Genomic DNA, 24854 nt, shown 5'->3' with positions numbered 1-24854 from the left:
GGACAAGTACAAGAACTGGTGAGTCATCTCCGTGGCTCCACTGTACCCGCCGCACAACCGGAGCTTGGCCGGTGCTATTACTGTGGTGAATCCGGTCATCTGGTGGTGAGGTGCAGGTTTCCCCGAACAAGCCAAAGATCAAAAACTCACGCCTGTCACGATCACTCACCATGCCGTCACCACAGACCTGCCAGCCCTCATCGCCTCAGGGGCCGACGAAAATCTCATGGACTGGGGACTGGTTAGACAGTTACAAGCTGCAACTGAGCCGCTGAACACGCCAATCCAAGCCAGGGCACTCAACGGCAGGGTATTATTTGACATTTCCCATATCACAGAGCCTCTCGAAGTGCACATAGGACAACACACAAAATTCCTTCGATTCTATTTTTCGATCCCCGTCTCACACCCTGGTTCTAGGACATCCTTGGTTGTGTTTGCACAACCCACACATAGACTGGCGCTCTGGGCACATCATGACTTGGGGAGAGGACTGCGCGTATCATGGACTGAACCAGGCGGCGGCACGTGCTCCTTGGCTGCAGTGAACCATGTGTCTCTCGCTTCCACCACAGCTGAAGAGGATCCAGACCTGAACACAGTCCCCTCCTGCTATCATCACCTTCGTAACGTCTTCATCGAAACCAAGGCCTTGGCTCTTCCTCCACATCAATTCTATGACTGCTCCATCGACCTGATCCCGGGGTCTACCATTCCCAAGGGTAGATTGTACTCAGTCTCGGGCCTAACGCAAAGCCCATTGACGCATCCTTCTAAAACCGGACTCATACGGCCGTCCTCGTCTCCAGCGGGGGCTGGATTCTTCTTTGTAGGCAAGAAGGACGGCTCCCTACGACCATGCGTCGACTACAGCCCACTGAATGATATCACTACCCCCTGCCCTTGATGTCATCCGTATTCGACCAAGTGCAGCAAGCCAAAGTCTTCACAAAGCTGGACCTCCGGAATGCCTACCATCTCGTCCGGATTAAAGAGGGAGACGAATGGAAAACCGGCTTCCACACTCCCCGGGGCCACTACGAGTATCTAGTCATGTCTTTCGGGCTCACCAACGCTCCCGCAGTTTTCCAGGCCATGATAAATGACGTACTAAAGGATTTCATTGATTACTTCATGTATGTATACCTGGATGACATTTTGATATACTCCCCAGACCTGGCGACCCACCGGCAGCACGTGACCCAAGTCCTTCAACGGTTACTAGACCACAAGCTGTATGTGAAGGCCGAGAAGAGTCTCTTCCACGTGAACACTATCTCCTTATTTGGTTTTGTAGTATCACCAGGAAGGGTAGAGATGGAGTCTGGCAAGATCAGCGCGGTAAGGGATTGCCTCACGCCAGAATCACGAAAGAAAGTGCAGCACTTCCTGGGTTTCGCCAATTTTTACAGTCTCTTTATCCGGAACTTCAGCTCCATCGCTGCCCCATTGCATGCCTTGACCTCTCCGATTTATGTGGACCTCGGAGGCTGATACCCCTTTCAATGCTTTCAAGCAACGGTTCACTGAGGCCCCGATACTCAAGGTTCCGGACCCCAAGCGTCAGTTTGTGGTGGAGGTGGATGCCTCCAACGTTGGACTTGGGGCCGTCCTATCCCAACGCTGCCAGGAGGATGGCTAAGGTACATCCCTGCGCATTTCTGTCCAGGCGGCCAAGCGCAAATACTGCGTCGGCGACCGTGAACTCTTGGCGGTAAAAGTAGCACTCGAGGAGTGGAGGCACTGGCTCGAGGGGGCAGAACAACCCTTCGTGATTTGGACCGATCACCGAAACATGGAGTATCTACGCAAGGCCAAATGACTAAACCTCCGACAGGCCAGATGGTCCGTGTTTTTTAACCGATTTACGTTCTCTCTGACCTACAGGCCGGGAAGCCAGAACACTAAGGCAGACGCCCTGTCACGTATCCATGACCCCGAGCCCGCTGAGACTGAAGCAAAACCCATCCTTCCCCAGAACTGTGTGATGGGAGCTGTAGGATGGCAAATTGAGGACGATGTTAAGGAGGCACTCGAACCCTCCCGAGAACTGCCCACCACGTCGTCTCTATGTACCGGAGGGGTTGCGGCCGCAGGTATTCCACTGGGCACATACCTCACGTCTGTCATGTCATCCCGGACCCCGCAGGACTTTGTTCTTCATTGTCCAGAGATTCTGGTGGCCGGCAATGGAGGCATCGGTATGTGAATATGTGTAAGCTTGGGTCCTCCCTTCCTCGTTGTGTCAGAGACAAAGATGCCTCGCTTTGCGAAGGTTCACACCCGGACGAACAAGCATTTAAGTTAATTTGTTAAAATGTATATTTACTTGTACGTTCATGTTTCCAGAATTAATATTTACACATTCATACATTTTGGTATTTTTTTTGTACAAGTGGCGACTCTGCTGCTCTCCGTCACTCACTTGCATTACCTATGGTATGCTAGCATCTGATTGGATAGTGTTAGTCAGCTGATAGGGGATCAGGAAGTGTTGTCGCTCTGGCTGCAGTGAATGACGAGTAAAGTTTTAATTTAAGAATGAATCTGTCTACATCCTGCCTTTTCATTTTATAAACAGTGTCCCATTAACCACCAACGAATCCTCACATGATTAGACTATAGCTGCGCTACGTGTATTTCTCGTAAGTTTCCGAGTTTTTTCCTCGCAAATCTGCCACTATATAAAGTCGCAAATTTGACACTTTATAAAGTGGCAAATTTAATGTTAGGAAATGCTTGATTATTTTAAGTTCCTTTCTCAATTAAACCAAATCTACTAATTATTAATATATATATATATATTTTTAATGAAATAGCTACTACTAAAAAAAAAATTGGCAGACAAGTGGTCAATTTAGGACTTGCTGTACTGTATTGTGGCACAGCGCACTCTGCTGTTGATTCTTTTTTTAGTCTGGCAACTTTGTTCCCTGAATTTCCATCAAATTTTTCAGATATCTGTTATGTACTGTACTTGAGTATTTCTTTTCCTGGCGGCTTTTTAATTTTACTTCCTATATTTAAAACAAATACCATTACTCTACTTTTTATACTTAAAAAGCTTGAACACTTAACAGTTCAAGTCAACTTTATTTACTGTGGCCTATAATAGCGCTTTCAAATAGCTATAGATCTCGCAAAGGGTTTTACAGAACACAAATAATAATGCAATCATAACAAACCTGTTCAGAGAAGCAAGATATTCTCCAACAGTGGCCCTATGTGTATTTTGTTTTTACTGTTATTAGTTGATTCAGTATTTATTTAATCAGTTCACAACAGTATCAAAGCAATGGATGGATGTTTTGAAGCCTGATTTCTAACTTTTTCTTCAAAGTACAAGCAATCAAAACTATTTTCTGTGGTGTGTTTTTTTTTATTATTGTGTAAATTATCAAGGCGGACATGGACAATTTAAAAAAACAACACTTTTAAATAGTTAAATGTTCTAACGTCTACTTTTTTACCTTTCTTTCAAATGATTTATTATTATTTATTTTTTTACGCGAGTGTACTTTCATATAAGTACAGCGTGCTTCTTTTTCCACCTCTGGGCAGCGTACACTTGCACAACAATGAAGCTGCGTGTATTTTAGTGTAGTCCAGCCCCGCCCCCTCCAGCCTGCCCGTTGGCTGTAATAAACGTAACCTCTCACTTGGTCTTATTTGGGTTGCTCCAAACGCGTGAGTGACCGCGTGGTGCTTCTCACGCGGCTCTAAACACACAGCTCAAGTTAAAAGAAAGAAATAAAAAAAGGTTATTTTAAGCACCCTTTCGTAGAGAATCACGCTTTTTGAGGAGGAGAAGTATTGAAGAGGAAAGTTTAAAAAAAAAAAATTAAAGTCAGCAAGACCAGGATCGTTCGGAACTTGAGAGCAGCGGCGTTGGAAGGAGCTGTCAATCATGGTAATTACATTTCTCTCTTCAAAATGTATCTTTGCTGTTGTCTCTTGCACAGATTTTAAGCTTGCTTGACCCACCGACCAAAAATGCTTTGCTATCCATCCAATTTGTGGGAATCTAGCGAGTATGCTCTTCTGCTCTTGTCCAATAGCTCGGATACGTGCGCCGTCGAGATCACTACTCAAACTTTTGATACTAAGTACCACCTCAAGCAATAGGCAACTTAGCTCTCTATGAGCCATCATAATGACTTGTGTAGGAACATATAGTGCTTTATCAAAAATTAGGCAGAGAGTTTTATTTTATTTTTTTATTATTATTATCGTAAGCCGATGTAACATTACGCACGGATTGAACAACACTGCACTTAAGTATATATGGGCAGAGAAAAAAGTACTCAAGTTGTAATGATTCATTTAAAATGGAAATGAGTTAATCTAAAAAAAATAAAATATGACTGAATTTTATTAAACAACAAACTAACAACCCAATCCTTGCTTTAAATCTCAGTGATAATGCCAGCAGTTGGGGATCAGATCATCGGGTGCTATGTTCTCCAATTTCACTTAAGTGCTCTAAACATTGTCGTTAATTTATGACAAATAATGTACAGTATCTTGTTCATCTGTGATATAAAGAAACAAGCAGAAGATTTAAATGCTCATAGACTAGAAGGTACAACTTACCTGTGCATCCACCTGTTGCCATTCACACAACAGAACATCTTTGTGTTCAACTAATCAGGGCAAGGCAATTTAATTTTGTTTATTATTTTTTCTACTGCAGTGGTGTCGAACTGCACTGCATTATATTAAGTGGTGTTAATAAGGTGCTAATATTTTGCCACTCTCTTCTATCTAAATAAAGTAACCATTTATTCAATGTGTAAATCTCACTTAAATCACATAAAGTAATGATCTTGACATGCTTCACTCCTAACCTCGTTTACTTATAGTACAACCAAGTGGAATTGTGATCTTGTTAAAATGCTTAAAAAAAATATCTTTCAAATATTGACAGTTGTCCAAATCCTTACAAAGACAAAGCCTTTAGCGCGTTTGTGAATTTGATAGATGGCGGTCTCCAATTGCCCAAGTCACAGGGTCAGCTGACTACGTCATCGGCAATTGGAGAGCTCACAGTTTACCTGTATGAACGCACTTTGTGCGCGCCAGTATCATCTCTCGGAACCCAATAAGTTAAGTTCTGCTTTGTCAGTGTCAAGCACTGAGTTCCCCTCAATCGCCCTGATTTTAAAGAGAATGAGGGGAGCTGCTTCCATTCGCTGGCAGTCAGCTTTGTTCCATCCCACAATGGCGCAAAATGCCCTATTCTGTCTGGGCTGCAATTTATAAATCCATTTCATTCCTCTTTTGCTGTGACTCAACATTTAACTAATCTTTATCAGATTAGATGGTTTAGTGAAAGACTTTCCCCCCAAAAGTGTTGTGCTTCTGTTTCATACATGTGTTAATGGAATTGTATTAAAATGCACAAAATAGTCAAATTGATCTTGCCTTGCCCCCGGAGCTCAGCACCCCTAAACTTCAGATCCTAGAAACGCCCCTGGCTGCAACAATGTTTATAGTTAGAGCAGGACATCTTGACATAACACATTTGCCCTTCCTTTTGTCCATTGGTGCCCTTGACATTCGAAGCCTTAACACGAGTAAATAAAAGCACACATAGGTGTGACAAAATATGGTGACAATGTTTTCACCCCCAGATGCAAGGACTCGCTGAACAGTCTGAATAGTTGTAAATGACGCGTGGCAGCGTCACCCACGTGTCTCTGCAAAGCACCTTTATATCATTTAGACATTTTTTCATAATTTATTATTATTATTATTAGTAGTAGTAGTATTTGCATTATTATATAGTTATTTTCATATTTTTGTTTTCACTTTGTAACATTTTGACATTAGTCAGGTTTCCATCCAAATGTTTTGATATTTTTAATGCGAATTTTGTGAAAATGCACAAAACGGACGTGCGACTTATGCCCGTTTCCATCCGCTCTTCTTTTGCGAATATGCGCCGCGAGATGCCGTTGTAGTGACGGAACTTTGTGACAATAGGTTCCAGGTGGGAATATTGGTTTTAACGGACTGAACGGAAGTAGTTTGTCTTGTTGGCTTCCCTCCCGCATGTAAGTGAAGTGTGTCGTTACATTGAGAGCTGGTGTTAATAAAGCCATCTAAAATTGCATTAATGTTTTTTCTTTAATTAATTATGAAAATAATCGGGTTTGTTTGTCTCCCCAAACATATCTTACTTTATCATCCACCATTTATTGTGACTACAAACGTGCGTGTGACGTAATATCGGCCAAAACGTGCGACGTTTATCCGGTCTTGTCGTCGCTTATTCGCAAAACCTGTTTCCATCGCCAAAATACGCATTTTCCTTTTTTCGATACGCTTCAAAAACCACCCCCTCCAAGCGAAATTTTATTTTATTTTTTGTGCGAATTTTGGGCCTTTTCCCCCCCGAATTTCTGCCGTTTCTATTCAGTTTCTTTTTCACAATTCTTGAAAATTCGAATAAAAATAGGTAGATGGAAACCCACCTAAAGATGGCCACGGCAAAAGCAAAATGTCATAATGTCTGAAAGTTTAAAGGTTGGTGAAATAATGTGTCTATTTCTTAACCACGTGCCCGCCATTCGCACCTCAGCACCACCCACAGCCTCAACCAATGTAATCCTCCATTCCCCCACCCACCATCCATTTTAAGAGCTGACTGCTCTGCACATGTGTGTCATTCCCCAAATAGCCTGTACCTACAGTAATCTATGTTTGAATGAATACGCATTTTAATAACTCTTTCTAGCCAAACGCGCTCATGTCATGTCACTCGGCATGTCATGTGAGGCAACAGCTTCTGTCAGTCACTACCTGCTCACATAATGTGGTGTTTATTTATTTTGGATGGCATAGTCACACTTCCTCTTCCCATATTCCAGTCAAATAACATCCCACATGTTCTCGATCTGCTGCGGAGCCGATATTTGAGATGGGTTTCCAACCGGACTCCCGAACCCCCCACCCCAACGACCGACCTTCCCCCTGTGCTTGTTTATGTACTAAATGGAGTGTGGCTTGAGTTGCAGCACACATCTTCATGTGTTTTTTTTTTTTTTTCTCACATGGCAGGTGATAGGTGGGAGGCGAGAGCACCACACACGTGATGCTGTGATAACCAAACAAGCCGTCTGCTCTATCCCCTTCCTCTTAAATGGGGAAAACAGCTGCCAGACTGTTAAACAAATACACTTCAACTTGTTATGCTGTTAGAGTAAACCACCATTTATCGCAGGTATATGTTCTAAGCACTTCCGCAGTAGAGAGCCAGTATAAAAATGTTTCATATATATACAAAGTAATTTTAGCAACCTACCAACTTTCAAAACGTTCAAACTAATTAAAACAGAGGTGCTGAGGGAATTGGGCCATAATGATCATAACCAGTTTATCATTTGATGTGTATTTAATTGCTGTTGTTTATTCCAAGACAGAGAAACCTTCGCTGAATGGCGACGAGGATGGCGCTTGGCTGACTGAGAGTCGGTCTCAGTCTCAGATCGCCCTCAGTTCCGACGCCAATGAAACCAACAATGGAGACCGGCCAGCCTGGGATTCCAAGATTCAGTATGTGTTGGCCCAGGTGGGCTTCAGTGTCGGCTTGGGGAACGTGTGGAGGTTCCCATACCTTTGCCACCAAAATGGAGGAGGTGATTACCCATCAGCAGATTAGCATTTTATCTTGGGATTACTAACATGATTGTTTAGTTGTTTTTTTTAACTGCAGGTCACCACATAATACTGAATAATCATTCAATAATCATATCAACTAAAAGGTGTGAGGACTTGTTTATATGAATATGGGACATTTTCCTATAAATTAATCAGTAATGGTATAGACATGTACAAAAAAAAAAGTCTCATTTAGCAATTGTTTTTAATGCTGCTTTGTTTTTATATGAAATAGACATGCTTTAAGTCCTACTCTCAAAACAGCATAGATTATTTCAAATTTTAGCTATTCAAAGGAAAGCTATTATTGACCGAGCAAATTGTGGCGGCTCACTGAAATACACTTTGCATATGTTGCCTACCAAACTGACCGATACGAGTGCATAAACGATCATAACTGCCTATTAACCCCATTATACTCAATCGTAACTAATGGTGAAGACAATGCGACACGTTCCCAAATTTATATGTATCTCAGAAAGAACATCATTTATTTTGCCTTCTGCTATGTGTGAATGAAAAATGGCTGACTCGTCCGGGTACTTCAGTTCACAGATCCCTCTGGTGTATTGCAACAACATGAGTCCCTCAACTGTGGCATTAAAAGAAAAGATATCAAATGAAAAAGATGGGAAAAAATGTTTTTAAAAAAAGTTAAACAATTGTATTAGTATCTTGAGAAAATATTTAAATCATGAAACTGGATAAAGTTATTTTGGCATTAAAAGTTTGAAAAACATGGTTTAATAACAAGCAGTTTTAGCTTTTGAATGCTAACAGCTGGCAATAATTCAAATGCTCACATCGGTGCAATTAATTGATTTTCAAAAGGAAATCTTACAAAAGTCTTACTGTGATTGATCCAAATGTATAAAAATGACAAATTTACATATTCATTAATTCTGTACACATAAGTATACATGATTGAAAGAAACCTCGGTAACGACTACCAACAGGGGTGGACTGACCGTTGTGAATTTAATTTTCACTAACGGCCGTTCCATTTTTGGCCTCGTGGCCCCGGTCACCAAATAGAATTCGGCGCACCCTCCACGCCCATCCCCGTTGAATAGTATTTTCCTCGCCTGAATTTTGATCCCTGACTACCAAAGTATCTATAGGCTGTTCCAATAATACAAGAGTACAATAATATTACTTGATACATATTGCATTTAATCTGCTGGTTGTTTTTCTTGGGTTAAATCGGTTTTCCCAGCTTTGCCAATCGTCCGTATTTGATGACAGACATACTGTAGTAGCCCTAAAAGTAATCCGCATATATTTTCTTTTCCTTCCTTGCAGGGGCCTTCATGCTGTTGTATGTTTTTCTTCTGGTGGTGGTTGGCGTTCCCCTCTTCTTCATGGAGTTGGCAGCCGGCCAGAGCATTCGGCAGGGGAGCATCGGCGTGTGGAAGCACATTTCCCCCAAACTGTCCGGCATCGGCTACTCTAGCTGCTTGGTGAGAATTTAGAGGTGTTGTTGATTGAGTCTCGAAAGTATGTTTGGGTTTGAAGAGAGTGAGCGGTTTGTCTTATCGCCTGCCTTTTTCCCCAAAAGCCTCCACGCAAGGCCATATATCCTTTCTTGTAGGCCATCTGTGTTTAAAACTTGGAGGACGCTGAGGGGCTGTAACATGAGAGGTGTTGTGTAACACTTTCTCCCACTGATTCTGAGCGTGAACACAAATCTCTGCTCGTGTGTTTATTTTCCACTACGCTTAATTTGTCAATCTTTTACACCTAAGCTACTCCATTGTCAGTGTTTACCATTTGACTGAGTACAAATATAAATATATAAAGTCTACACAAGTCTGTTTTAAATATAAATACATAAAGTCTACACATGCCTGTTTTGACAGTATAAAAAAAAGAATTGCGCCCACTTTGAACTTTTCTCCTCAGGTTTGTTTTTATGTGGCTCTGTATTATAATGTGATTATTGCATGGAGCCTTTTCTACATGGGCAACTCCTTCCAGTATCCTCTACCATGGGAGAACTGCCCCATTGACGTGACCACCAACGACACAGGTACAACATACCTGTTCAGACAAGTTACCCAATCTCATATTCAGTAAATGCCTTTTGCTGCTCTTATCTACAGTGAAAGAATGCGCACAAAGTTCGGCAACATCCTATTTCTGGTTTCGCAAAGCTCTGAATATCTCCAATTCCATCGAGGAATCAGGAGAGTTCAATTCCATCACGACGGGCTGCTTACTAGCCGCATGGACGATTGTCTCCTTGGCGATGATTAAAGGCATCAAGTCGTCTGCAAAGGTGAACATTATATATATATATATATATATATATATATATATATATATAGGTCAAAAAAAAAAAAATATATATATATATATATATATTTGGGTCAAAAATGACCCAACTATGGGTCAAAAATGGACCGATTTTCTACTTGGGTCGATTTGAGCCAACTCTGAGTCAAGAAATGGATCTTTCATCATAATACAACTCATAAATATTGGTCAGATCCTTTACTTGGGTCACAAAATTGGGTCATTTTGTATTAAAAAAAAACAGAAGGTTGGGTTAAATTGACTCGAAAAGTGTATCTGCGCATTTTTTATCCATAATTGGGTTACTTTTGACCCAACTGTTTTGACAGTGTAAGCAGTCCTCTGCTTGTGAATGAAGATAACATCAAAAAGAAAGTTTCTATGAAAATAAATCACATTTTGGTTGTGTTTAATTGTCATAAAGATACAGAGAAGTAGCATTTATGGTTGTTGATTTAAGAAGTTCAACACTAGGCCTCGCTTCCCATATTCCCGCCAAGTGACCTTTTTCTCTCTCCTGCTCTGCTTGTTCCAAATTTCAGGTGATGTACTTCTCCTCAGTCTTTCCCTATGTGGTGCTCTTCATTTTCCTTATCAGAGGCCTGACGTTGGATGGAGCAATAGAGGGAATCACGTTCATGTTTTATCCCAGAGTAAGAACCCATTTCTTCATGTGAAAAGATGTGTTAGATAACCCACACTACTCATTTCCTATAGGTAATGTAAAATACTTAGGCATAAAAATCTCACCTAAATTAACTGATTTAATTCATTTAAACTTTTCTCCACTTCTGGATAACATTTATAGTGACTTGGAGCGCTGGAATGATCTTCCTATTTCTCTAATAGGACGAATAGCCACCATTAAAATGAAAGTTTTACCCAAAATAAACTATTTTTTCTCAATGATTCCATTTAAACCTACGGCTAAATGGTTCCAGTTGTTGGACTCAGCCGTTACAAAATTTTACTGGAATAAAAAAAAAAGAAGCAAAGATTAGTCTATCTATTCTTCAGAAAAGTAAATCCAAAGGTGGTCTAGAGGCACCAAATTTTATGTACTACTATATAGCTAACCAGCTACAATATATCCTTCTATGGGCACAACCCAACAGAGACACTAACTGTTGGCTGGAACTAGAACAGAAGGATTGTAATAACCTCAGACTTCGAGATTTACTCTTTATTACAACATCGATTAAGCGACATAATTGTTTTAAAAACCCAATGATTTCCGCCACCCTGACTGCCTGGTGGCACTAGAAATTACAAAAGCCCAAGTGGAGCCCTGTGGGCTTTCTCCCCTATGGCATAACCCCGACTTTCAACTTAACAACCAACCGTTTTATTTAGGTGTGTGGGAGCAGAAAGAAATTACACCATCTCTTCTCAGATAATATGTTTATATCATATACATCCTTGCTCCAAAAATACAAAATAAAAAACGGAAATTTTTTACATTGTCTACAAGTTAAAAATGTGATAAAGAAAAAAATTCCAACACTTCGGGGTACGCTCCAACCGCCTGTTTTAGCTAAAGATATTAACAAGCTTTCTCCGACAACAACAAAAAAACTTTCAAAAATATATAAGCTACTTTCATATACTGATAAAATGTCTTTACCCATCTCGAAATGGGAGACAGACTTGTCTATAGCACCGGAACCTGACTTTTGGATTCAAGTTTGTGAAAACGCATTTAAAATGACAAAACACACAAATTTACAACTTATCCAATATAAAATTATTCACAGAACATACATTACTCAATATATGATGAAGAAAATGGGACTCTCAGACTCCGACATTTGTCTCCAATGCTTACAAAACACTACAGACACTTATGTTCATGCTTTATGGTTATGTACTCCGGTTATGTATTTCTGGACTAAAGTCTTAGAAAAACTTTCCGCTATTTTGGACTGTAGGATACCTTTATCTCCAAACTTGTGTTTGCTAGGTGACCTAACAACAATTGACTTACCACATAAACAATTTCAATCTACACTTGTAGCCCTTACTAAAAAAAACAATTCTTGTTAACTGGAAAAATAAACAAACTCTGAATATCGACCAATGGTCTAATCTCCTCATAAATCACATTTTAATGGAAAAAATATCTGCCTCAAATAAAAACCAAATATCAAAATTTATAGAAACATGGTCTACGTATATAGAATTTTTTAACCTAATTCTGGTTACTTAATTCTGCCTGTTAGCGAGAGCCACCACATCGTGATAACTTACATTGATGATTCTGCATTTGGCAATTTATTATTATATTATATTATTAGTATGGGATTTTTTTAAATAGGCTTTAGGTGAACTGATGAATACACACACGCTCGCACGCACGCACACACACACGCACATACACGTACTCACCCACATACAAAAAAAAATACATATATATATATATATATGTATAAAAAAAATGAATATTATTTTTTTATTATTTAAAAAAAAAAAGGAGAGCAATGATGATGTCAAATCGAATGAACAATTCTGAGCTTTAAAAAAAAAAAAAAGCTGTGTTAGATAAAATGAGACTGAGTTTCTCACATGTTTTTTCTCAGCTGGAGATTTGGGGGAACATGCAGGTGTGGCGGCAGGCTGCTACTCAAGTGTTTTTTGCTTTGGGACTGGGCTATGGCTCCGTCATCGCGTATTCCTCCTACAATCCCGTCCAAAACAACTGCCACAAGGACGCTCTGCTGGTCTCGGGCATCAACTTCATGACGTCTGTCCTGGCCTCGCTCGTTGTTTTCGTCATCCTGGGTTTCCGGGCCAAAAACATTGCCAAGAGCTGCGTGGCTGAGTATGTACCAAAGTCCATTTGATTGCATCATTGTGGGAAAAAAATAATAATATCCAGGCTGTGAAGTTTACGAAACATCATTTTAAATTCATCAAAAGGAAAATATCAACTCTTCACTTACAAGCTTAATTCATGATCATGTTCGCTACTCATAACGCTCAAATGATCTTTCCTAATTGAAATGAAAGTAAATGTAATTCTTCAGTTTCAGCCCCATACTGTGCTCATTCTGCTATGTGCCATTGGCCACTATGGGACAGTATACGACACAAACAAAGTTTTGTGTGACAGTAAACCTCAACTGGGAGTTGCCAAAAAAAAGAAGAAGCTTGAAGCCTCTTATTTGATCTCACAAACTATTACTTCTTAAAAAATCAGAATCTGAATTGATTTTAATGCCATTTTCAGTGAAAGCGTACATTCACAACTATGATTTCTTTTCAATCTGAGTTTGGTGTCACACTCTTGCACTTGTCGCTCAAATTTTTGCTTGCAAACCAAACGAAAAAATTAAATGTAAGTCAAGTCACCACTTTATTATTATTATTATTACTACTACAAATAAACATGAATGATGATTACAAAAGTTCTGAGTAGATTACAGACCTCAATGGCCCCATAGTTCTAAATCCTCAAAAGTAATGATTGCAAGCAAGCAAGCTTTATTTGTGTAGTGCTTTTCACAGACACTAATTGTTGGACATCAACAAAAGAATGAGTATGTTAAGGTGTTCCATTTCCCCACCAAAGCCCAGAGTTCATTCCAATAGATAGGCTCCTCCCCAAAAGACTTAATAATGTCATTAAATCACTACTGTAGCAGTGATTTAAAAAAATATTAGTTTTGAGGTGTGAACAATCCACTTGTTGTACTGTTTGAATAGATTAGTTAAATTTTCATTTGAATTTTAAAACTTGGCTGGCAGCCAGTTCAGGGTGTACCCCGCCTACTGCCCGAAGTCAGCCAGGATGGGCTCCGGCACCCCGGCACCCTTGTGAGGAATAAGCAGTGAAGAAAAATGGATGGATGACTGGTCAAACTTCCAATTCCCTTTGTTACATCAGTGAAAAATAATAATATTTCTCTTTACTGCACTCCCATTCATATACTTAAAAAAAAAATCACTTCCTAAATGAAAGTGGTAATAAAACAAACGAGGGATGTGTCACCATTAAAAAATCACTATCAACCCTAATCTCAGAGATTTTACAACAAACTACATTGCATCTATGTATATTCTTATGTCAGGTCTGTTCATTTGCAGAAACATTGGCCTTCTAAACAGCATGTGGCTCCAAAAACAGGACCAGCATGGTTGGCCGAGGTTCAACATGAGCGAGCCAACATCCGTGTCCGTATCGGACTACAGAGAGTGGTACAGCCACTATGGCGCCACGCTGGGTCTCAATGTCACCGACTGCAATCTAGAGGAGGAGATGAACAAGGTGAGCAACATCTGGTAGGAGCAGGAAAACGATTTTTATTTTATTTTAAAGACCTTATTTGACCTTATATTTGTGAACAACAAATAGAGAATATACAGCTTTATCTGGATCGACGCCAAAATTGAAATGTTATTCCCGCACTCTCATCTTGGCGGAAGTAAATATGGAGTCAGTTAGCTTTGCATAAACAAAGACAAAAGACATTTAAAAGAGGGAGGATTCTTCACAAAATGATGGTGAAGTGAGAAGAATATCAAGGAATCCCAGTTCCCAGAAATCCTGAAGGCTCTGTAAAATTCCCTGTGCAGTGCAGCAAGATGAAATAGGAGGTGTTTTTGTATGACCAAAGTTTCCAGGAAAGACGGAAGCAAGCTGTGTTAGACAAGTGAGCAGGAAAACTAAATAAACAGCGGCCTTTAGATGCAGGGTTGATCATTTATCTAGAAATGTACACTTTCCATAGATGGACCCGCTGGGTAGGCTTGAGGCCAAATACCACAAGGGAACAATGTTTTTTCCAATGTAGTTTGATGTACAGCATTGAGACTACTATACCAAATCCCTTTTTTTTTTCAAAAACAAAAGTTAGCAAATTCTTAGGTTCTTTGAGGGCATTTCTGTCAATCCTGGCAAGATGATTTTTGAGAACCATTTCCAGTTTAAAGTGACAGTGTGTAGGATTTAGCGCCATCTAGTGGTGAACTAATAATTCATTTAAAACAAAACTGTTGATTTCAATAATATGCCCCCCCCCCAAAAAATCTATCGCATCAATGTACAATTTTCTATCATAGATCTAGTAATCGCTAATTATATTGCAGTACAGAGGTCCCACCTCACCTTAGGAGGCTGATATGTTTCGCCGCCATCTTTCTGCTATGGATAGCCAAAAGAGAACTTGGCAAACTTAGTCGTCCTAGCTGCTGCTTACCTTCCACAGCTTGCGCCTGCAAAAAGTCTAGTGCTTTTGGCTACCGCCGCTTGTCTCTATCTGCTTTGCTCTCGCTAGCTTTTACTACCTTCCCCCGCTAACCGCTTTTGTTGGCCGCTCTGGTTACTTCCTGCTTGCTCGCTCATGCCAAACAATAATTGGTACTAATGGTAGGCTTGCGAATGTGGTCAGCCTGAGAGGCATGCACCGTAATGTGCATACTTAAAAATAGTTGCATTCTATTAGTTCACCACTAGATGTCACTAAATAATACACACTGTATCTTTAATTGATCACCTTCTGCAGGTCGTACTGTAATATAAGGGGCAGCTTCTACTTTTCATTTCAGGGGTCGCCACAGCGAATCAGTTGCCTCCATCTGACCCTGTCCTCAGCCCCACACACACAACCACACACACACACACACACACACCAACGACCTTCATGTCCTCTTTAACTACATCCATAAACCTCCTCTTTGGTCTTCCTCTAGACCAGACATGGGCAAACCCCGGCCCGCGGGCCAAATACGGCCCGTTATGCGTTTCAATCCGGCCCGCCGAACTTATCCAATAAGGCTAGGAAAAAAAATCTTTTTTTTTTCTTTTTTTTTTGCGTTTGCAATTTATTAAAATAAACGGGAGAATGGCAGTAAGCTTAACTCAAGATAACTGATTCAAAAAATATAATTCTTCCTGGATTTGGACATTTACAGCAGGAGACGGCACGGTTTTGTGTTGAACACAGCAATAATGTCCTGATAGTCCAGAGAATCGGTCAATTCTTTTTTGAAAGAAAGCAGGGACAAAGAGTTCAGTCTATCAGTCAACATTGTGGCACTGTTGCGTGTTTTGATCCCTTTGACAGCTGAAGATAGTCTTTCTACATGTTGTCATGGGTGAGGTGAGGAGCGCGCATGCAGGAGACTGTTGATATTGGTGAAGACATCCCCGGGGCGTGCGTCGAGCACTTCTATGAGCGTTTCCTCGTTGGCTTTTGGCTTCTTTTTGAGCTGCTGCACAAACACCGTGTGCTATGCGTCCCCCACGGAGATGGAAAAGTGGTCAGAGACGGATTGGATGTACGCGCTTTGTCCTCAGCGCGTGACAGGCAGCAGCGGCTATCATGCAGCCGCATGTGTCACACGTACTGTGGGCCCGGGTTAAAAATGGGCGGGCCAATGGAAAAAAATTATTTAACTTTACGCCTTGAATTGAAATCTATTAATAATAGATGCAGTCACCAGGTTTGACAGATCACAGTGTATGTGCTATTATAATCTATTTACATTTCTCCTCCCACTTTGCCAAATAGTGTGTAAATGCCGCTTCTTGCATATTCATTGAGGCAAACGTACTACCTGGATTAGGGCTATTTTATAATAATCATAATAATAATAATAATACATTTCATTTAAAAACAGCACCTTTCAGAACACCCAAGGTCACTTTAGAAAGCATAAAAACAACACAGCAAAAGTTGAGCTAAAACAATAAAAATGAAGCTATTGGAAAAGCTGTTTTAAATATGTGGATTTTGCACATTTGAAAAACGCAGTCCTAAGTGCACACTATAAGTAAATTGGGTTGTACATTTATCTGTGTGTTTTTACTGTGCTATGAGGTCCAAATGCTCCTGGTCCGGCCCATCTGTCAAAATTTCAAACCCATTGTGGCCCGCAAGTCAAAAAGTTTGCCCACCCCTGCTCTAGACCATAGGTGTCAAACTCCGGTCCTTGAGGGCCGTAGTCCTGCAGGTTTTGTGAGGTTTCCCTCTTCCAACACAAGCTGATTCCAATCAGCAGGAACGTTATCAGGCTTATGTAGAGCTTGCTGATGAGCTGATCATATATCAGCTGTGTTAGAGAAGGGAAACATCCAAAACCTGCAGGACTACGGCCCTCGAGGACCGGAGTTTGACACCTATGCTCTAGATCTCCTTCCTGGCATTTGGAAACTCTGCATCCTTCTGCCAATATACTCACTATCTCTCCTCCGGACATGTCCAAACCATCTCAGTCTGGCCTCTCTCACTTTATCTCCAAAGCCTCTAACATGTGCTGTCCCTCTGATGTACTCATTCCTCATTCTATCCATCCTGGTCACTCCCAAAGAGGACCTCAGCATCTTCATCTCTGCCACCTCCAGCTCTGCCTCCTGTCTTTTCTTCAGTGGCACTGTCTCCAAACCAAACAACATCGCTGGTCTCACCACAGTTTTATAAACCTTTCCTTTCATTTTAGCTGTAACTCTTTTATCGCACATCACACCTGACACTTTTCTCCACCCGTTCCAGCCTGCCTGCACACACTTCTTCACTTCTTTTCCACACAATCCATTGCTCTGGACTGTTGACCCTAAATACTTAAACTGCTTCACCTTGTTGGTCTTGTCATCCGCAAACAACATAGTCCATGGAGATTCCTTTCTAACCTCGTCTGTCATCCTGTCCATTACCAATAGCGAACAAGAAGGGGCTCAGAGCTGATCCCTGATGTAGTCCCACTTCCACTTTGAACTCCTCCGTCACACCTACAGCACATTTCACCACTGTCTTCATACATGTCCTGTACCACTTGAACATACTTCTCTGCCACTCCAGACTTCCGCATACAAAAGCACAGTTCCTCTCTGGGCACCCTTTTTATAAGCTTTCTCACAAAGACACAATGCAGCTCCTTATGACCTTCTCTGTACTTCTCTATCAACATCCTCAAAGCGAATACTGCATCTGTGGTATTTTTTTTTTTTTTTGGCATGAAACCATACTGCTGCTCACAAATATTCACCTCTGCCCTCAGTCTAGCTTCAACTGCTCTTTCCCATAGCTTCATTGTGTGGCTCATCAACTTTATTCCTCTGTAGTTGCCATAACTCTGCACGTCTCCCTTGATCTTAAAAATGGGCACCAGCACACTTCTCCTCCATTCCTCAGGCATCGTCTCACTATCTAAGATCCTGCTGAACAACCCAGTCAGAAATTCTACTGCTACCTCTCCTAGACTCTTCCATACCTCCACAGGTATAATATCAGCACCAAGTGCCTTTCCAGTCTTCGTCCTCTTCAATGCCCTTCTCGCTTCGTCCTTACTAATCTTTGCTACTTCCTGGTCCACAACAGTCACCTCTTCTACGTTTCGTTCTCTCATTTTCCTCATTCATCAACTCTTCAAAGTGCTCTTTCCATCTTCCCATCACACTATTGGCATCTGTCAACACACTTCCATCCCTATCCTTTATTACCCTAACCTGTTGCACGTCCTTCCCATCTCTGTCTCTTTGCTTTACCAACCTGTATAGATCAGTCTCTCCCTCCTTACTGCCTAACCTAGCATACAAGTCATCGTAAGCCTCTTGTTTGGCCTTTGTCACTTCAGTGTGAAGGAATATTTTGATTACTATATTAAGTGTAATCTTTGCGTGTCTAAAATAATTGTATTCGAGATCTGATGAAGAAGGTTCCTTGCAAGGATTTATTTAGAAGCTTCTAAAGACACAGTTAGGACACCCACATCTGAATGCGATGTAGACCCCCCAAGTGTGTAACAGTCTACAGACCATCCACTCATTTGATTGAACAAAGGACAGACATGTCATCTCCTCGATTGAACAAAGGTGTAATGTTGAGGGTAAACAGACATCTTTATACAGTTCCCCTTCTTGATTGGGGGAACAGATGCAATCAGGATCTGACCCCAGACCTTTAGTCCCTAATGACAAAAGACTCTGATAACATCATGCACATTCCCCCTCCAACAGCATTGAGGGTACGAAGATCAAATAAAGTTCACAAAATCACCATCCCACTGTATTCTTTTAAATACTCATGACTATATCACATTGATATGCCTATAAGTAAATTCAAAAACAGTAAAACATCAAATTGAAAATGTTAAATGTCTTCAAGTGCTCTCAGTGTCCCATTTCTTCTTAGCTAACCTCTTTCTCTGGATCCACTTCTGCACCTCCTCATTCCACCACCAAGTCATCTTATGTTCTTTTGAGTGATAAAAGTGCCACGAGTAGCGCGCTAATTAGCATTAGCGAGTCCGACTGGTGTAGATCATGACAATTCTTTGCAGATCTATAAATTGAAGCAGAAATCATTGTCAATCAAACAATTTTTAATCTAAAATCATTCTGAATCGATAATCGATTCTGAATTGAATCGCAGGCCCAAAAATCGGAATCGAATCGTGATACAGTCAAAGATTCCCAGCCCTAATGTCCAATGTTGTCATGTTTCATCTGTTTGTTTATGTCGGTGTTCAGGGAGTGGAAGGGACAGGACTGGCTTTCATAGCGTTCACTGAGGTGATGGCTCTGTTCCCAGCCAGCCCCTTTTGGTCCGCTCTGTTCTTCCTCATGCTGCTCAACCTGGGCATGAGCACCATGTTTGGGACCATGCAGGGAATCCTCACACCTCTCATGGACAATTTTAAGCTGCTGGAACGCCACCGCACCTTACTCACTGGTACGTCAGTCCAATTGAATGCGAATTTGGCATATTTTGGTCAGTCCAGGTCTCAGTGTTTCTCTCGTTTGTTTTTCAGTCTGCAGCTGTGCTCTGGGCTTCCTGCTAGGACTTCTGTTCACTCAGCGCTCAGGCAACTACTTTGTGGCCATGTTTGATGATTACTCCGCCACGTTGCCTTTAATCATTGTTGTCATCTTTGAAACCATCAGCGTCTCCTGGATTTATGGCACTGATCGGTAAGTAATGAATCATTTTTGTTTTTGTCATTATACACGTATGGAAAGCATCAGAGGACTTACCTTAGATCTATCACTTTTTAACCCACTTTTTATCCCTTTTTTAAAAATTCAATATGCATTTTACATGGAAAATGGGGGAAAATAAAAAAAGGGGGGGGGTGAATGAAATATGTTTAAAATCTGTTTTGTTTTGTTAGAATTATGTTTTTATAGGTTATTATTATATTTGATTTTTAGAGAATGGTTGTGTACTTATGTATATACTTATATAGACAATATGAATTTTACTTTAACTTCTCCCCTGATGAATGTTGTTTGTGTTTTTCTTACTTTGTCCTGTTTACTTATTTTAGTGCCCCCCTACCTTTTTTTTGTTGGGTTCATGTTTTTTTGTTTTTTTATTGTGTGTGTAATAACAAATAAAAAGTAAAAATTTGTTTTGTTTTGTTTTTATTAAAAAACTAAAGTCCGCAAATATCTAAATCTGCGAGTGCCAAACCACGAGTTATGTGAGCGGGTCCACTGTATTTAAAATATTCCTGTGATAAAACACATTACTTTACTTTACAAGGAGAATCTCAATAAAACCACTACCCAAAAACAAGAGTTAATTTATATATATATATATATGTATGTATGTATTTGGCATTTTAGATATTTCAGAATCACCTTCACTCAACCTAAAATGCTATTTTGTCACAGAGTAACTGTAATTTATACAAAAAGTGCATATGTCTGTATTTTGTGCATTGATAATTTGAAATTTAATGGAGTGCATGGGAAATATCCTCCATTCTGGATTTGTGGTTCTCTTTTATTGCAGCTTCTTTGATGATATTGAAGACATGCTCAAATGGCGCCCCCCGGTGGTGTACAAATATCTTTGGAAATATGTGTGCTTGCTGGCTATGATCGGACTTCTGGCTGCCAGTTTGTTGAGAATGGTCTTTAAAAGGCCAACCTACACTGCCTGGAATGAAAGCACGGTATGCACTTTAGTTGATAATGCACACTGTTTCAATCTCATATGGAGGGGTCACATGTTGGAGACATGTATTACCACATCAGAATCATATGCTGTCTGTTTTTCTCCTAACAGGCCTCTGAGATGACTCTGGAGTACCCGGGCTGGGCTCTGGCTATGATCGTCTTGCTCATAGTCTTTGCCAGCCTGCCGGTACCCATCGGTTACATCTATTCAACACTGCAGCATCGCAGGCTGCTTCACGCAGAATCCGTGGAGGGCGACAGCAAGGAGGTCAACCGCGACTTGTATACCAAGTGCAGCTCTGTGGAACAGCTGGATTTCAACTCCCATCAAGCTACCCCCGAGGAAGACGGCGTCCGTCCCAGGACCACCTTCCTGCCAGTGGGCGGCGAGCACTATCGCCTCTTGCCCCAACAGGAGGAGGAGCAGGACGAGGAGGAGGAGCAGGACACGGGAGTGTGAGGACGCGGGGCTCGTCACGGTGGAGGATGTTTGGAAAATGTTTCAAGTGTAGGTCCTCAGAGAGTGAAGAAGCGAGACATTTCTGCAGGAGAAACAGGACGATGAAGGGAGGACAGCAATAGACACGTTAGTTGTTTAGCTCAGGAAGCTACATTGTTAGCAAGGCAAAGGCTAGTTTCTTAAATAAATACAGTGAGCCCCTACGAATCACAAGGGATTCGGGACGGAACCCTTCCACGAATATAAATGTCACAAAATGGTGGCAAAGTCCTTGTCAATAATATTACTTAGTACCAAGATACCACCAGATGGCGCTGAAGCAATACTGTTACAACAGCAGCGAAGATGTGAGTTTTCAGCAAATTTTGGAGGATAAATTCCCCGCAAAATCAGTAAATTCTCAAATGCCAAACCTCAAAATTCAGGGCTTCTCTGTATAACAGTACTAGAACATTTAGCCACCAAATTACACAGAGACCTGATTTTTGTATCAGCGCAACGCTCGCTACGCATGTTTGGCAATTTGGTAGACCAACCGGTCTTCGCTAAGGTAGGCGGGCCGGCGCAGCGGAAGCACTTGTCTTGGAGATGTGCCTGGTGAAGTGAAAGTCAGAAAGTCCATCTAAACCGTACGTCTGCTCAGACCACATCTAAGTGCCTGGCACAAGATAGATACATTCATATTTATTCATAAATATTTGAACAGTGGTATAGATATAGTTAGTATGCTGTATATAGAGTTTTAATTTTGTTTCTAGTTTTGTGTTTTAATTTTTGGTTTGTTTTAATTTGTTTTTTAGAGCAGGTTTGTGAGTTTTATTAGATTTAATGTTGATTTTAAAAAATGCATTTATTGTGTGCAAGATTTCAAAGCATCATGGTGAGTATTGTGTTGTGAAAACAAAAATAAAACTGTAAAAAATGTCAGATTAAAATAAAATCAGCCATCCACAAATCAAATAAAGGTACTGTATAACCGTTCCCTTACTTTGAAGTACAACTTGTTTAGTGCCTAATATTGCTTGTATATTTAAGCATTATAACCCTAAAGTCTTAAAGGTAGAATAAACTCGCTTTCCATCTCTTGTTTGCCAAACTTCTAACGTGAATTTGTGGCTTGAATTCCTTTTGAGAAGTGTTAAAACAAGTTCTACTGTTTGTTTTTTTAATATAAATATTTATTTATTTAACTCATTCACTCCCAGCCATTTTCCCGGCTGTTTTACTGGATTTTGACTGATTTTGCAAAGCCCACAGAATATTGTGTTCTATTGCTATAAAAACATGGAATCTACCAAAAGAAAGATCAGACTCTCTTCTTTCATCAGGAAAAAAAGTATATTTTTACCTGTTATCAGTTTTGCAGCAATTAGCATTAGCATATAACAAAGTTTCATCATTATTCACAAATCTGTTTAAAACAATGGGGGAAAGAGCTTTTATTCAACATGGCCCTGGTTGATCGCTTATACTCTGCTGCCACCTGCTGGCCATTTATGGAATAACTACCATTGCTTCAAGCATTCTCTTCAGTTCAGAGGCTGCATATGCTCTAGCATAAAAAACAACAACAAAGAACGTATATACAGTATACGTCTTTGGGTGCATGGTAATATTAAAAATAGAACGTTTTTATACGTTTTTGGGAGCAAATGGGTTTTAATATATGAACAAAACAAAAAAAATAGACCACTTGATACCTAGCATCACGTTTCAGCCTGAGAACACGGGAGCCAACCACGAAACAATCACGCAAGTTCATCACCTAGGAGCGACGTCAACTGGTGGCACTTTTGTGGTGGCTGCCGCGAGTTGACGTTGCTTCGAGGCGACACAATGTTAAAAGTCCGTAACTGCCAGTCGACTGTTCTTTCTTCCGCCTAACACCTGGGCTGTGTGCTGAAATAAATCACATTCAAAATCACCCCAAAGAGTTATGGATTAAATTAATTGACAAAGTTGAAAATGAAGGATATAGTTAGTTTTGTAGACATAAAATGTAGTTTGAGTTTGTTTTCCTTTTTCCAAATTTTTTTTTTCTTCAATTTTAGTTCAAATTATTTTATCAGTTTTTGCTAATTAAAACAACCATGGTTGCGAGTCTAGTGCGCAACTAGCACGCCCCATTTAAAGGGAATGAAAATGACTGGCCATGTTTGAAGTCAGCTGTGACCACTCACACAGCGGCGGCGTCCTCCCCCTCTCAGTTCCCGCTGGCTTGCACTCGTCTGCTAAATAACCAAATCGTGTCTAACCCGCCTCATGATGACATGACATCGCGCAGGATTTCATGAAAATAGAGCCCTGAGTGTCACAGCAGCCAGTTAACGTAAATGCTGCAGTGTTTCCAAACTTTTCAGGTATTTGGTTTTGCATCGGAATGACCTCCTGGCACCACCAAAGAAAACATCCATGTCATACAAAATATGACTAATGATGATCTCATCTCAATATACTCACCAATTAGTGTGAAATCTGTGTCTGTGCAGTTGAACACAAAGCTAATATGCTGTCGTATGAATGTCAGAAGTTGGATACACAAGTTCATTGTACCTTCTGCAGTCTAGTGGAAGAGCATGTATCTGTAATTGATCCGCCTGTCACTCCGACGCTGGCATAGATAGATAAACTTCCATCCATTTATCCCAGAACATAAATAAATAAATGATACTTTATGGGGCAATTAAGTTCAATTGGATCTATTCCTGTTACACGCCTGATGATCTCTCGTATCACAAGAATGGTTCTCGGTGCTGTGATTGGGAATACTGGGGAAAAACATAATTGTGAGGTCATTTTCTCCATGTTTGCATGCAAATGTGTTTGTGAGGACCAGTATGAGTTGTAAATGACTATTTCAGGAAAGTTAATATAAGTTTGATGCATCCTCATTTGGATGTTTTGGATTTAGTTGGATTGAGTTCTTGATCATGTCAGTGGAGAACCTCACAAATTATATGGGAATGACTATTTATATGTTTTAACTTGACTGGAAAAAAAGCCTGTATTTATATATTTGTATGTATTTGTTACATTTCACTTCATGTAGATAGTCATGCTGAAAAATTGACCTATTGTATAGATTTGTATAGATTTTATTAAACTATCTCAATGGCAGCAACTTGACTTATTTGATTGATTTAATATTAATGCTTGTGTTGTTTTTATAATTTGAAAAATAATTCACTGGAATGTGCTTTTATTGGACAGTGTCACTATTGGATTTACAGTTACGTTGTACTGACTTATTGTTAAAATTGATTATATTTGTTAATACACACGTTACAGATAAGGCAATAGGCTACATATAAGGTCTGAATTTAGCTTGTAGCTTGAGCACTATGAAAATAAATGAACGAGGAAAAACTATTTTTGTGTTTTTCAAACAGTTATTATACGCATGTCGTTTTTACGTTTTACTTTTGTTTTTCTTTTTGTAATTTAAGAGCTTGAATCCGTTTTTCTACTTTTCCCAGTGTTTTTACACTAGTGTCTGTCTATTCAGTACAAAGCGTGAATACTTCTGCCACCTATAAA

At 40.3% G+C, this 24854-nt stretch overlaps 1 protein-coding gene across 2 annotated transcripts; it reads left to right on the top strand.

Moving 5' to 3' along the window:
- Window positions 1-3671: 3671 nt before the first annotated feature.
- Window positions 3672-24434, top strand: LOC144043354 (sodium-dependent neutral amino acid transporter B(0)AT2-like). 2 transcript variants are annotated; one of them, XM_077556896.1, is made up of 12 exons: window positions 3672-3910; window positions 7425-7640; window positions 8965-9122; window positions 9565-9691; window positions 9765-9940; window positions 10500-10610; window positions 12534-12775; window positions 14041-14221; window positions 19424-19625; window positions 19705-19864; window positions 20691-20853; window positions 20967-24434. In XM_077556896.1, exons 3-12 carry the CDS (start codon window positions 8973-8975, stop codon window positions 21315-21317), a joined length of 1863 nt encoding a protein of 620 aa, XP_077413022.1. In that variant the 5' UTR covers window positions 3672-3910; window positions 7425-7640; window positions 8965-8972; the 3' UTR covers window positions 21318-24434. The 2 variants fall into 2 exon arrangements, with proteins under 2 accessions (XP_077413022.1, XP_077413021.1); XM_077556895.1 differs by having other exon boundaries at window positions 7421-7640.
- The last annotated feature ends 420 nt before the right edge of the window (window positions 24435-24854 follow it).

Source organism: Vanacampus margaritifer, chromosome 2, assembly GCF_051991255.1.
Source record: "Vanacampus margaritifer isolate UIUO_Vmar chromosome 2, RoL_Vmar_1.0, whole genome shotgun sequence".
Classification (NCBI taxonomy): domain Eukaryota; kingdom Metazoa; phylum Chordata; class Actinopteri; order Syngnathiformes; family Syngnathidae; genus Vanacampus; species Vanacampus margaritifer.
This window is presented reverse-complemented; position numbering and strand designations above follow the sequence as displayed.

Excerpts from the sequence above, each read along its gene's own strand:
- LOC144043354 (XM_077556895.1), top strand. Across the intron at positions 14,222-19,423 it reads TAGAGGAGGAGATGAACAAG|GGAGTGGAAGGGACAGGACT; the intron begins GTGAGCAACATC and ends GTCGGTGTTCAG. Across the intron at positions 20,854-20,966 it reads CTGCCTGGAATGAAAGCACG|GCCTCTGAGATGACTCTGGA; the intron begins GTATGCACTTTA and ends TTCTCCTAACAG.